Source organism: Polistes canadensis, unplaced genomic scaffold, assembly GCF_001313835.1.
Source record: "Polistes canadensis isolate GaletaPanama2010 unplaced genomic scaffold, ASM131383v1 scaffold_10, whole genome shotgun sequence".
Taxonomy (NCBI): domain Eukaryota; kingdom Metazoa; phylum Arthropoda; class Insecta; order Hymenoptera; family Vespidae; genus Polistes; species Polistes canadensis.
The window spans coordinates 1,250,272-1,265,289 of record NW_014569557.1 but is presented as its reverse complement, the minus strand read 5'-3'; the positions used below and the strand labels follow the sequence as shown (position 1 = coordinate 1,265,289).

The 15,018-nt window shown below is 30.5% G+C and overlaps 2 protein-coding genes across 6 annotated transcripts in view; one reads left to right on the top strand and one right to left on the bottom strand.

Annotated features, from left to right (window-relative positions):
* Positions 1-979: 979 nt before the first annotated feature.
* LOC106793036 (G2/mitotic-specific cyclin-B3) lies at positions 980-5,881 on the bottom strand. Of its 3 annotated transcripts, none has more exons than XM_014759624.1 (7): positions 5,793-5,881; positions 3,873-4,133; positions 3,454-3,795; positions 2,840-3,313; positions 2,551-2,706; positions 2,182-2,462; positions 980-2,047 (listed from the first exon to the last, which is right to left on the bottom strand). In XM_014759624.1, exons 2-7 carry the CDS (start codon positions 4,089-4,091, stop codon positions 1,996-1,998), a joined length of 1,524 nt encoding a protein of 507 aa, XP_014615110.1. In that variant the 5' UTR covers positions 4,092-4,133; positions 5,793-5,881; the 3' UTR covers positions 980-1,995. The 3 variants fall into 3 exon arrangements, with proteins under 3 accessions (XP_014615110.1, XP_014615109.1, XP_014615111.1); XM_014759623.1 differs by lacking the exon at positions 5,793-5,881 and adding an exon at positions 4,620-4,772; XM_014759625.1 differs by lacking the exon at positions 5,793-5,881 and adding an exon at positions 4,257-4,314.
* A 55-nt stretch (positions 5,882-5,936) lies between these two features.
* Positions 5,937-15,018, top strand: part of LOC106793034 (peroxisome biogenesis factor 1) — a 52,541-nt gene continuing 43,459 nt past the window's right edge. For all 3 annotated transcript variants that reach the window (XM_014759620.1, XM_014759621.1, XM_014759622.1), the window contains exons 1-15: positions 5,937-6,046; positions 6,347-6,562; positions 6,677-6,791; positions 6,875-7,850; positions 7,922-8,136; positions 8,241-8,400; positions 8,648-8,810; positions 8,925-9,084; positions 9,168-9,490; positions 9,562-9,626; positions 9,709-9,768; positions 9,833-10,019; positions 10,097-10,270; positions 11,527-11,639; positions 11,708-11,786. In XM_014759620.1, coding sequence (XP_014615106.1) covers positions 5,957-6,046; positions 6,347-6,562; positions 6,677-6,791; positions 6,875-7,850; positions 7,922-8,136; positions 8,241-8,400; positions 8,648-8,810; positions 8,925-9,084; positions 9,168-9,490; positions 9,562-9,626; positions 9,709-9,768; positions 9,833-10,019; positions 10,097-10,270; positions 11,527-11,639; positions 11,708-11,780 — 3,090 coding nt within the window. In that variant the 5' untranslated portion in view covers positions 5,937-5,956 and the 3' untranslated portion in view covers positions 11,781-11,786. The remainder of the gene's footprint in view (positions 6,047-6,346; positions 6,563-6,676; positions 6,792-6,874; positions 7,851-7,921; positions 8,137-8,240; positions 8,401-8,647; positions 8,811-8,924; positions 9,085-9,167; positions 9,491-9,561; positions 9,627-9,708; positions 9,769-9,832; positions 10,020-10,096; positions 10,271-11,526; positions 11,640-11,707; positions 11,787-15,018) is intronic.

Here is a 15,018-nt window from a genome sequence, read left to right as displayed (position 1 = left end):
AATATTTATTAAAAAAATGTTAGGATAAAAATCATTTATAAAGAAAAAAACTACTCCTTTATTTTATACAATTGTTTGTAAGTTACTGATATAATTTAAAATTTATCATGTATATATTAAAAATGTAGCAATAATCAATTGAAAGCATAACATTACAAAATTTAAATTGAAAAAGGATTTAAACGAACATTATGTACGATTCATTATTATATTTTCAATTTCATTTAACATAATGTTTGTTTAACTTTATAATAAACTCAATAAAATAACAAAATTATATGGTTTTATTATTTATAATGGTCGACATACAAACTTATACAATCATAAACACTTACATGTTCGATAGTTATAAAATATATATATTTACACCACCTAAATTTTCAGTAAATCTTATCACGGCTGCACATTACCAAATCTCTCAATTCAGCTTTTATTTTTAAAAATTTGTTTCCAATTTATGAAGGATATGTGTACATTAGTTACAAATGACCAGTATGTACAATTGTATGCGTGAATTTGTGATACATTTAAAAAATCATTAATTGCTACTACACAATATAAATTGAATTTTGTTAATATGCAAGTTATATTGGTATAAAATAAGAAATTTTGCAGTATGTGCAATTAATACTCGAAAATTTGCGATATTTTTAAGAAATGTTTTATATCACAGGTGGTAGTAATTTGTTTACTTATTTATTTTTTTTATTTATATATATACATATATACATATATATGCATATATATATGTATAAATATAAAAATAAGAAGTTTGAATATAAGTGTAAATACAATTTTCAATTTATATTATAATTAATTATGTTTTGTTATGCTTTGGAATATTTCATTACTTGGTTGCAAAACTTAGCCACATAATATTATATAGATAACCAATTCATTTGAATACAAACATTGATGTATTGGAAACAAAATTTTATATTTAAAGTGACGGTATATTATATATTTCAATATAAATAAAATAGGAGTAGAAGAATATAATAATTTATTTCATTGTGTTACTTTTTATATATATATCGTTGTAAAAATATTTGATCAAACATTTTGTTGAGCATTACAACGAACGTACTTTTTTTTTTTCTTTTTTTCTTTTATAAAACTTCTAAAAGTAAAAGCATGCTACGAGTTTCTTTTTCTTATTTATAATATTTATCAAATTCAGTCATTATATATTAAAATACTATAGAATCATACGGGCACATTCTGTATGAACACTGAAAAATTTGATAAATATTCGTCATTCACATTCTTTATCAGTTTACGTCTAAGATGTATAAATGCATAACAATGCGCCACACGGATATACTTTAAAGAAGATGCAAAATAATAAATTTCTATAAAATCTATTCGTAAGTTTATAACAATTCAATGAATTGTTACAATACAGAGTATACAATGTTGTAAAAAAGAAAACAAAAAGAAAAATATCAGTAGAAAAGAAAAAAAAAATAATAAATAAATGCATATCTGAATCTTTTGATATTTTAAAATACCTTGCGCTAAACATTGCCTGAAAGTACAAAAGTGTGGCGTTAAAATAAATATTTTTTGTTAACAAAAAATTATAAAACAAATTGTGGTATAGAGCGATAAAGAGGATATTGAAGTCTATAAATAATAATAATAATAATAATAATAATAAAAAAAAGAAAAGGTAGATGCATAACGAGATTATTTGTATTGACTTTTAGAAGATAATTTTTATGCGAAGCATTAATTGAGCTTCTGTGTCATTCAATATAAGCTATTTTTACATTTCACAATAGTAATTAAAATTACACCGAAATATTATCTTTTTTCCTATTCCTTATGTAAACTGTGTTCAATCATTTATTATGATCTGAACATTGATGCTTGTGAGATTATAATGATAACATTTTAGCTTACGCATAGATCAACTAATAACAGTTAATCAGATTTATGTTTTGGAATAATTATAGAAATATCTATCTACATTTAAATGCTTATTAAAAGTATTTAAATATCTAGAGTATCTTTTAATGGCAGTTTTGCTACTTCAAAGAATATCCTAAAAAAGTAAATAAATTTTAGTTTAATTAATAAATTTTTCATATTTCTTAGGAGATATTTATTTACAGATATAGTTCTAGCATATTTTATATAATAATTACAATATTTATAATATTAAAAGCGTTTACTTACTTATGACTGTATTTATTGCGAATTGTTACTAATGCTTCTTTATGTTTTCTATGTAGTCCTTCATTTAAAACATAGACAATATTTCGTATTTCATCAACTTTATAACCACTATAATATTCTAAAGTTGGAGTCCATCCACCTAAATCTTTCATTTGAAATGCAAGTAGAAGAGCAGACGCTGCCAGTTTACTATCACTAAACCTAATGGCCGAATAATCCATCAATGAATATTCCAAGATATATCGAGCCAGAGTTAATGTTGGCATTGATACTTTTCCACACTATATATATATATATATAGATATAAAATTGAATTAATATTTCATTTTATTATTATGAGATTAATAACAAAATAAATAAAATACACACCCTAGCGTATCGCCTAAGAAATCTGTAAGAAAGAGGTATACCTAAATCAAAATCTACTACTTTTAAAACACTTATTTCCATTTTGATAAGTTCTCCTTGCGAATAAGCGCCGTCACATATATACAAGAAATCTTCAACCATCGGGGGTATCCTTTCCTAATTACACAAACATATATGTATAAAAAAATTATAATCAAATATCGAGTAAAATATCGTAATTATATTTCAAAACGATGTAAGGAGAAATATTAGTGAATTTGGATTTATTTACGACATGAATTTAACTTACGTCGTATTTACTGGCTATAAAAAGACTGGAAGCGCCTAAAAGTTGTAAAGTCTCCGTACCAATTGTGACTTTTGTTAAATAGAGGTCAACTAATTTCACAGCCAAATATAAAGTTTCATGGTTGAGTTCAAATGATTCTTGCACTTCAACCATCCAATCTACTAAAAGTGATCGCATCCAACGTGAAAGGCATACTTGTTTTTCCATATAATCACCAATAGGGAATAAACTTTCTCGATCCTTTAAATAATTAAAAATATCCATAGCATACTGTGATACTTGAAATGGATCTAACCAATTTTCTATATCAAAATCCCACTGTACGCCTTGCGGTAGTATCCTTTCAGGTATAGGATCAACATTTTTTGTAGTAATATATGTTATTTCTACTTTATCTTTCGTAGTATCGTCAATTTTTGGTTTTTCGTTGATTTCATTTTTCTCATTCTTCTGATTTTTTTCATTTATTTCAGCCTAAATGTACATTTATTTTAAATTTATATATTTATATACAGTTATGTAGCCATAAATGCTATATGTATAGAGCATAATATTAAATTAATTGATTATATGCGCGTATGAAAGTTATATAATTAACATTGATAAAAACTTACCTCGTTATTTACTCTCTTAGATATTTTAATACTATTTTCTGATTCTTCTTCCAATGCACTCATATACAACGAGCTATTCTCGGATTTTTGGGAATCTAAGCTAGGCCTAATAGGTTCTATTTTATTGTTAACTATTTTATTTTCTTCTTCTTCATGTTTGATTGCTTGCACACGCTGTACTGGCTTTAATTTAGTTATTGTTACTACATCTTGTTTTGGAAATATTTTCTCTGCTACAACCTTATTTGCATTTCTTGGAATATGTGGTTTGGTTTTAGTAGCAATTTTTTTAACTACTTTTTTTGGTTCCGGTTGTTGTGTTCCTAATTGTTTTCCAATAGCCTGAATACATAAAGGAATAATAAAAATGAGCACTTAAAAAGAATACTTGTGTTAAATATAAACGAAACAATACTTACGTTGGTAATATTTCCTAATGCAGATCTTTTAACAGTTTTATCTTTCAACGGTGATGCATCTGCTTTTCTTTTACCTCGGTTATCTTTTTTTATTATTGGTTGCTTTATAGATAAATTGTTAACTATTACATTTTGGCTTCTTGTTGAAATTCCTTTTCTTAATGATATAATAGAACCATTTGATTTGGTTTCCCTAAGTGCCGATTTGCGTGGAACCATTTTTGTTACTATTATTTAACTAAGAAATTTGTTTATAAACTTCTACAAAAAAAGAAACGAAAATTTAGATTAATATAAACATATAATCATACAATACACGCATATTTTTTCAAGTAACTTCTACATTTGCAATAAGCCTGCAATATCCTGAGTCTAATAAATTACCAAACAAATATCGTCGATTATGATTCCACATTCTTTTTCTTCCTAAAAATTTACTCCAAAAAAACTGCAGTTACAAGAATAAATGAAATCAAAAAACGCGGGAATACATAAATGATTATATTTGTGATAGATGATAGGATATTAATATTGTATTAAATTTATAATTCATAAACACTACATTTTTTTTATTCGAATATTTTATAAATGAAATAGAATTTAGAGTTAAGAAATTTGTGAAACTTTTAGTTTAATACAAGAGTCACCATTGTGGGCAGAGAAAACATTCGACGATTAGAATGTTAAATGGATATCGTTACTTTTAGGTTATAATATTAAAATCAAAGATACATAGATAAAAGTTACCTGAGAAAATAATTATTTATGTATATAATATATATATTTGAAAATGTATGAACTTTCACATTTATATGATTTCTATGCAACAGAACGTTACTAAGCTGTTCAATCGTTCTATAGAGCAACCGTAGTTGACGCTGCTTCAAAACAATTCAAAATATCACAGTTGATACACGTATATCTTACGATTGGACAATCTTAATTTAAGAGGGCCAATAAAAATGCGAGTTTAGCGATCGATCTGCTATCTATGACGGAAGTATAAATTTTTTTCAAGTTGAACAAACTTTAATTACTATTTCTTGGGGAGCTGGGAAAAATTATCTAGGGTCATTTTAATTTATTACTTTTTAAATAAAATTTTGTTAAACGCGTTAATATCTAATTTTCAATATATTTATTTAAACGAATCTTTGATAATTATTATAACTTTTTTTTGATAAAAATGAAAAAAGATTATTAGTAAATTATATATAATGTAATTATACGTGTAATACACAATGTAATTAATTATATTATAGTTTTGTAAATCACGCGAAGTAATATTCAAATAACGTTATCTTCACATTTTTTTTTCATTGAGAGTGAAATTAAACCGTTTGAAGACATTTTTGAATCTGACCACCAAGTAAACTATTTATTTATCAAAAATTGGAAAGAGTAATAATTCAAAGTTGTTATTTATAATTTGTTTACAATATTATATTTATAGTTCGTAATCGAATATAGTATTTTTTAGTGTAGAATTTTTTCTTTCATCTGATATTTTGATGCAGCATTTCAAGGTTAGTGACCTTATTATAAGGAAGTACAAAAAACTAATAAAAAAAAAATAGTTGATATCGATCATAAATTTGACATCCTATTGGAAATATATACATCATTTAAAATAATTCGATGCATTCAGAACGCAGTATGTTAATGATATAAGCAAATGAATAACGAGACTCGCTAACGCATTGTTTTTATATAAAACTCTTCGTTACGTTTAATTACTCTGCTTATTCACCTTTGATCTTTCATTAAGTTTATCTTACGTCATTAAAGTTACCGACCGGGTACAGAAATAACTTATTTGTAACGTAAAGTTTATTAGTTAAGTTTCTTAACCTGAAAATTACTAATATCGACGATTGTAATTTATTACAATTTGTTAGATATTTATATTTATATACATACGTGCAATTTAATTTTATTTCTGTGCATAGAACGTCAAAGTGCGACAGAGAGCAAAATAGCATGTAATTGCTGCTGTTGTTTTCTTGACACTATTGTTGTATTGTCACGCATTTTGTTATGCGTTTACAAATGTTGCTTCGTAACACGTGTTGAGCATCGACAATATGGGAGAACGATTTTTAGTGAGTTATATTAAAATTGATAATTGTTTCGCGTATGTCTCGGATACCTGGCTACGTAGACAAGGAACAAAGGTTAGTGTTTTCTTTCTTTATTTGTTTTCTTATTGCGCTAATCATTTTACGCTACCTGTGTGAAGTAAAATAAATTTGGAACAATATAACCGATTGAGATACTATTATTATATATTTTTTATCTTTGTCGCTAGATAGCAGGATCATTTGTTTCGACATTTTGTTATTTTATCGACCGTACCATATGTCGATAATTTTATTCTTCTTTTAAATTAATTATTTACATTAAGATACTTTTTATGATTTTTGAAAATTATTATTATTTAATCTAATTGTGTTGCTATATATTATTTATCGCAGAATAACGTAATCGCAGTATCGCACAAGGATGCGACATACTTTTTATCATGTAGTTCGAGACAAATTACCGATAGAGCGCTATGTCTTTCTGCGCCATTTGCGAAATGTTTGAATATAGAGGAAGGTGATGAAGTTTTTATATCTTTTGTAAAAGATGTGTCATCTTTGATGAGTATAACAGTTGTTCCACGAACGGATGAAGATCGTGAGATATTGGTAAAGTTTAATCGACGATTAATTAACGTTATTATTTACGTAGTTAACGTATAATTAACGTTATTTACCAATATGATCGTAGAATATTAACACTTTTCTATAATTGTATTATAGGAACTTCAAGTCGATAAAATTCAATCGACTTTGTTAAATAAAATTCAAATAGTTGCGCAAAATCAGCCTATAGTAATTTGGGTCTCGAAATTTTCAACTATAGTTGTAACTACAGGCAAGTGATTTATACATTCATTAAAATTAATTGAATCTTATTGGGATATTTTTTGTATATTTTATATTTGAAATCGATTACAGAGATTCTTGAACCGAATTTTCCTTGTGGAAAATTGGAACAATTTACGGAAGTTCACGTGACTAATGAAATTCGAACTAACGTAAAAAAACAAATAGAATCAAACGACTATAGATTTAATTTATGTAATAGATTAAAAAAATTAATACCAACTTTTTCGGAGACTGGGAATAATAAGAAAAATGAGCTCGATAAAAATTACGCGTTGTTACAAAATTATCGACAAGAACAAAATCAATTGGTTGTTTATCGAGTACATTTCTTTCCCGAATTAAGCTTGTTTGATAGTATCAATCCAGTCAACGTTATTTTGAGATCTCCTTACAACGTTTTTGTATCACGACTTCACCTACCGAAAGAAGTACAATATACGAATGATGGTATAATTTATAAAATAAAGAAAGTACCGGAAGAACAAGTAAACGTTAATACAGAAAGTACACATTTTTTGAAAAACATAGAATCATCAATTCCCAGTTTATCTTCGGAATTAACGGTGAAAGTTTTCATATTGGAGGACCTTTTGGATAAATTTCCAGATGATATAGATAAAATTCATTTTAAGCTAGATTATGTTCACAGTAATATTTATATTTCTGAGAGCGTAAGAATTGGATTGCGTTTAAAGATGGGTGCAAAAGTTGTCTTATCACCGATCGAAGTTAAGAAAAATTCAATTCCTTTGACCATTGAAATTTATCCGACGATTCAAACAACGTTCTTGCAAAATATCAAAGATTTTGTTGAAAAATATTCTATTCACCAAAAGGTCTTATTAAATTCTTGTGCACCCATTAAACTTAATGATGGTAATCGATGCATCGTTAAATTTTTACCAGAGAAGTGTACACATGCTTTTCTCGACAAAGATTTGCTTAAAAATATTACAATTCATCTTAAATCAAAATTAGCTTTGGATGATTTGTTAACACTGGAATATGAAATAGAGGATGACTCTTACGAAAAAATTTCTATGAGGTATATATTTAGTATATAATATTTATCTATGATTTATAAAAAATATAATGTTGGTGTATCATATATTACAGACATTTAGAAAATATTCTTTCGGAATGTCAAATTACGCTTGACCTCAGTTTACGATTAAATGCACCAACGAATCTCGAATATAATAGAGAAAATATTTTAATATGCGGTGAGGTTGGTTCAGGAAAGTCAACTTTATGTAAAATATTAATGAAAAGATTGCAAAAATCACCGTATTTTGTATATACTCATTTAATCGATTGTATATCGTTCAAAGGTATTAAACTATTACAAGTATTACAAACATTTATCATTTTTTTCAATGACGATAACAAAGTTATTTAAATATGGGGTGAATATAAATTCTTTGTTCGCATTTAGGAAGAAAAGTAGAAATGTTACAGAAGATCATATGTGCCGCGATATCTCAATGTATTTATCATCAGCCATCTGTACTATTTTTGGAAAATATCGAAAGCATTACTATGATATCATCAAACAACGAAGAGAATAATACTCCTGACTCCGTGAATGCATTTAGGTATATTTTAAATGCTAAATTCTATTATGCTTGATATATTCAAACTTAATTGTGCTGTGTGGTAATTATGACAGTAGTATAAATCAATAAATTTATTTTCTCTTGTATTTTGTATTACTATTATTTACATTATAATATAAACTCTACAATTAATTTTGGCAATTTTGTTGATTTAGGCCACTGTTATAATTACTCAATTGTATTTAAACAAACATGTATGTACTATATTATCACGAAAATGTGGTAGGGTTACTGACATGATCATCAATACTGTAATGCAATGTCAAGAATCGCATTACGTTTCGGTCATAGCTACGTGCGTTAGCGTGAATAACATTGGGAAAAAAATGAGACCATCCAAAGGATCAAATTTTTTTCGAACGATTCTCTCAATGCCAAACCTCGAAAAGGTAAATCAATTTTGTAATTCACAGGCTTTTAGAAAACATTGTGTTATCATTCGCATATGCAAATTTGTGTCATCGATCTAGAGTATATACGTTCGTTAATTTGTCTCACCTCAGCCGGATAGAATCGATATTTTGCAATTAATGCTCGAGGACAAGTTGTATGTGCCTGGCAACGTGAATTGGAATTACTATGGTAACAAGACAGAGGGATGGATGGTACAAGATCTCGTTGATGTGGCAGATAAGGCGACGTTTGTAGCTTGGAAACGTTGCGGTAATAAATATCAAACGTTTATACGGATTACGTTAAAAACAACAATCAACGAAAGATATTCTAATTCGACCGTTTCTAATTAGCAAAAGAAGATACCAAACCACCGATAGTTATCACAGAAGACGATATTTCTAATGTCCTGAAAAATTATAAACCATTGTCTTTGCAAGGTGTTCAATTGTATAAAGGATCTGATCACACTTGGTCAGATATCGGAGGATTAGTTGAAATTAAGAAATCCTTGACGGAGATTTTACATTGGCCATTAAAGTATCCAGAAATATTTAAAAATGCTCCGATCAAACTTCAAAGTGGAGTCTTGTTGTATGGTATGCCAGGTACAGGAAAGACTCTTTTAGGCAAAGCTATAGCTAATGAATGTGGGGTTAATTTAATTAGTGTTAAGGTACGAAAATTGTTATTATACAATTGTATTTAAATATATACATTTTATTTTTTATCATTCGTTTCGATTAGGGCCCTGAATTGTTATCCAAATACATTGGTGTAAGCGAAGAATCTGTAAGAAAAATTTTCGAAAGGTATTCTATACAATCTTACAATGAAATATAAAAAAGAAAAGATTAATTAGATGTTTTGTAATATAAAATGAAATATTTATAGAGCTCTTCGCGCTAAACCATGCGTTCTTTTTTTCGATGAATTCGATAGTCTTGCTCCAAGGTAAATTATTCGAAATCTAATGATTCATTCAAATTATTAAATTAATGATTAATATTTTCTACAGACGTGGGCATGATAGTACAGGTGTAACGGATAGAGTGGTGAATCAATTGTTGACCCAGCTTGATGGTATAGAAGACAGAGAAGGCGTTGCTATAGTGGCAGCCACGTCTAGACCAGATTTATTAGATCCAGCTCTTTTAAGACCTGGTCGTTTGGATAAATCGTTATATTGTCCATTACCAAATGAGGTATATAAGATATTCTAACATTTATCAATGACATACCAACATTGTCCTAACATCAACTTTTACGTTTATTTTATTAGGTGGAAAGAAAAGAGATACTGCATGTTCTTTGCCAATCCCAGAACATAAACGTAACGGAATTAGATTTCAAAGAAATCGCACGTATTTCGGTTGAATTAACTGGTGCCGATTTGAACGCGATAATAACCCAAGCTAAATTGGCTGCGTTTGAAGACGCCGTGAAAATCATACCGGTAAATATAATACAAATATATTAATGTTAATAATAGATAATTTTTCAATGGAACGTCTGGTTGGTTTAGTTTTAATTTTCAAACGGTATAGTATTGTAAAATCATTGTATTCTGTGAAAATAAGACATTTCGCTAACGATCTTTCTCAAGCCATTTCGTCAATAATGAAAAGCATTTTCTGTGAATGAAGGGAGATTCGCGGAGAATCATTTGTAGGGAACTTCCGAAGTAAGATAGTACGTAATGACGATAATATCGTTAGGTTTGTGTCTTACATAAACACGTATATACATATATATGCACATATAAGATATAAACGAAGGACGTATCTACTATATCGTATCATCATCACCACCACCACCACCATTACTAACATTGGTGCCACCATCGTTGTTAGTGTAGAGAGGTATTGCGATATAACCTAGGAGAAACGTAGAGAGCAAGGTTTATTAGCACACAGCTAGAAGAGTGAGAGAGTACGGGACCATCCCTCGATCTCGCTCAACTTCATCTTGGCCTACGCCTCGCTGAACGTCGAGGGGGTTATTATCTTATGCGTTATAATGATACACGACTTAGAGAGAGAGAGAGAGAGAGAGAGAGATAGAGCGAGCCATACGCTATCCTTTCCTTTCAGCAGGATCGAAAAGTAGTAATGGATTGTTAAGATTTTTCGTTTAAACATTGAAAGTTTTTTCTAACAATGACGGTGGTTGGTTTTGATTATTAAATAACGATCTTCGACAATATGTCTTGTTGGATCATTAGAAATAAATTTCCAAAGTTCTCGAAAATAAATATGTAGTTTTCGTAGAAATTGTAAACGCAAATAACAAATGAATCGAAATGAATGAATAGAAATAAAGGAGAATGAGTTTGTAACATTTTGGAAGACGTTTGCATAGGACACCGTAGAGGCATTCCGTGTAAGAGGAAATTATTAATTAACTTCCTTCGCGCGCGTGGAAAACAAAGTTACGAAGGTACTTACCTACCGGAAGAACACGGTTATCCAAACTGTTCGTCTAATTAGCGAGCGAGTTTCCTAAACGCGTTACGATTGGAGAGTAGCCTTGCACACCGATAAGCTTTATAATACGTTCACCTAAGTCTACGTAAGTAATTAAGAAAGAAACGAAATAGACATATATTGTACATATAAGATTTGATTAAGACTTGTAGTACTCGAAGTTGTTGAAGAACATATTACAATTGTCTTTATTTCTAATAAATTTCTTCTTTTTTTTAAATGATAGGAGGAGAAAATTCAACCCTCGGATATAAAAGTAACTCAAGAACATCTAGTCGAGTCTGCTAAGTCAATTCAACCGTCTCTCTCTTCAAAGGAAATAAACAAATATCTAAGAATGTAAGTTACTAATATAAACAATTCAATATTTCTCAATATTAATAAACATTTAAAAATTATTATTCTAGTTATGCGAGATTCTCGAAGAACGATACTTTCGTCGAGGACATATTGAAGAACCAAAAAACAACATTAGCGTGATGCAAGGTAACACAATTATTTTTTATCTTTAAAAATATGTCAATAAAACATGTTTAACTATAAAATAAACGTTTAATATTTCAATATTATCTGATCCGATGCAACATAAATTTATCGACTAATAATTGATACCAAAATTTCAGACAGATTTCAAGGTTTCTTGTTTAGAATTTGTAACGATAGAAACGTATGATATTATTACGACAAAACGGTGGACAGATTTGAGTAGTTCGGTAGATATCCAGGGCTCGTCTTTTCCTCGTTTTAACCGAGTAGGTATACATATAAGCATAATCCGGCTGGCTGGGTTTCTCGCGAAGGCGGAGCCTTCCTCTTCCTTTTCCTCCTTCCACATCCTCTGTTGCTCAACCCTCTCTGGAAGACTACGTTAAACGGCAGGTAGTAGTAACGCGAAACGGGTTGGAGTAGTAGTATAGCGGCTCGGCCAACTTTTCGTATTAATAATCAGTATAATAATTAGTATTTTCACGCGCGACTTAGCAGGAAACACGGAAAGGACGTAGAAGAGAGAGAGAGATGGTTGGGTTGGTAGGGGGTGGAAGGGAGGAATAGGTAGGAGCGAGTTAGCGCGAGCCTAGTCGCGCGCGCTTGAACTTCGGGGAAATCTTGATTTTAAGTTCGGGCGAAGGAGGCGCATATTTCACCGACGCTAATGTCCCGCCAGATAAACTACAATATTAGCTGCCTTCGCTCGTGATTTAATTTAACTTTAGCCCGGCGCGACATCCGCCTCTGGCTTTCGGCTCTTGCCACCCTCTCTATCTTTCATACACAAATACATAGTGCATACACATTCTCTCTCTCTCTCTCTCTCTCTCTTTTGCTCCTACCCTTGCTCTTATATTATAGATCCAGCTCTTTACTTTTGGCCGAGACGAGTAAAGTGGCTAAGTAACGCGTCTAAGGTATCGCTCAGAGCTCTCCACCGAAACTGTTTCTCCAATCTCGTCCTTTAAGGGCCTACAAGCTTTCGGGATTAGAAAGATCGCTCGTACGAGCCGTGTTGTTTCTTATATCTAAAGGAAAGATAACCGAGGCTTTCGTAGAATAATGTTAATTGTCAGTTCTTCAGATAGTCTATCAACTTGGATATCTATTATATACATATATCGCTACGTTTTCTTAACTTTTATTTACATTGTAAATATCGTTATAATTATTGAAATAGCTTGAGTTAGTTTGATAACATGGGGGAAAAACGTTTCGATGAAACGCCATTGGATTTCTTTCGCTCTTTATTATTTCTTTTCTTTTATTCTATTGTATCCCTTCAAATAGGAGGCAATCTATTGTGTTCTAAACGAAGGATGACAATAAGTAGGAAAAAGGATAATAACGTAAAGAATACATTCCCGTAAATGCGTAAATTCACTTCTCCGATATTTCTATCGGACAACTATAACTACTACTACTACTACTGCTACTAATATTACTGCCTACTACTACAACTACTACGAGAGGGAAAAACGTGGAAAGGTTGAAACGCAGTTGGTGCTGCTAGCTCGCGTTCGTTCGCGTATTTATCTAGGTCTCCGGTAATTGAATTATCGTTCTCTTACTACTGCTTTCTTTTCATTCGATTCAACCACCGCGAAGAGAGGAATCGTTCGATACTTTTGTCGAGGGTTAGCTGCGGGGAAGGAAAGGTGAATGAGAAGACTTCTCTTTTCGAATGCAATTTATCACGGAAACTTTCGGACCTTTACGTCATATACTCTTTCGTGGTATAGTACTACGTTTCTTTGTATTTGTTAGCAGCCATCCTATGATTTTTCTATCTCCACTTTCTCTCCGAATTTTTTGTTTCTTTTTTTTTTCTATTTTTTTGAGATAGTCAAAGTTCCAGCTTATCGCCGAAAAATCTATCTTACGTATTTCCAGTATTTTTATTTTTTAGCTCAATATTTTACTCCGGCTATAAAACAGAATTATTATCTACATTTTTTTCTCCTTAAATATTGTAATCTCTACAAAGTAAATACTTAAAATATTGATTATATAAATATATATACTGACATAAGACATTGGCATGTTTATTCAAGAAATGCTTTCTTAATGTTAAACGATAAACGTTTATTTTTTTTTTATATTCTCCACGAAAATCTTTACAATTTGTTCAATAAGTACATTAGATAAGTTTGATCCGCGATATTTGGCCGATTTCGGTTTTATCAATAGAAATCAAACGTAATAGAAATAGTAAATGGTTCCTTAGATATGAAAAAAAAAAGGAAAGATATTATTTACGCGATACAATTAACCCAATAATTTGTCGCCTATTTTTGATTTAAAAAAAAAAAAAAAAAAAAGGAAAACGCGAGAGATTTCTAATTTTTCAAACGGACGAGGCGTTAAATTCGTTCGCGTATATTTTTCCACGTGGTATCAACATGACTCGCCAACGGGATCGCGGTGTTGTAGTAAACGACGTGGACGAATCGATGAATCGGTACCATCGAAGTTTTCCGCGTTCGGAGTTGAGCGGTTGGGGAGGTGTGGGAGTGCGAAGGGAGGAGAGAAAGGAAAACCCTGTTTGCGAGACGTTCAATGTGACGTTTCAATCTGCCATTCTATCATTGACAATTTTGCGCAAACGGGATCGCGGTGCAAGCTCGGCGAGGCGTGCTTTCGGCTCACATTGGCGTTAAATAAGAGTAACTCAGCCGCACCGGGACGCTTCGACATAATTGCCTGTGAAATCACTAGATGGATTTTCGAGCTTCCTTGTTTCTCTTCCTCCCACCCCTATTCACCTCTTAAATTCTCTCTCTCTCTCGTTCTCTTGCCTCCCCCTCCCCCTCTCTCCTCACTCTCTCTCTGTCTTACTCTCTTTTTACCCTCTGACGTTATAAGCCCTGCCTCTTGTTTCTTTTATCCTTTTTCTTTCTTTATCGAAGGACGCCCTGACGATACGAAAGTCGATCCAATAAACGAACGTAATTCTATTGGCAACGTCGTCATCGTTGAAGTTATCTGCTGTGAAAATTCAACGAAAATCGTATGGTCGACGAGCTAATACGATGAGATAACGAAAATAATGAATGTTCCTATCCAAATACGTTATTTGACGATCTATTAACTTTCATTAAAATATTTTATTAGTAAAACACACAAAATTGTTGTGGATAAGTTGATAAAATTGGTTACTTCGTCGATTTATCTTCATGACACCATAAATTATATATTTTGTTGTTTCGTTTTATTATTTTATTTGATT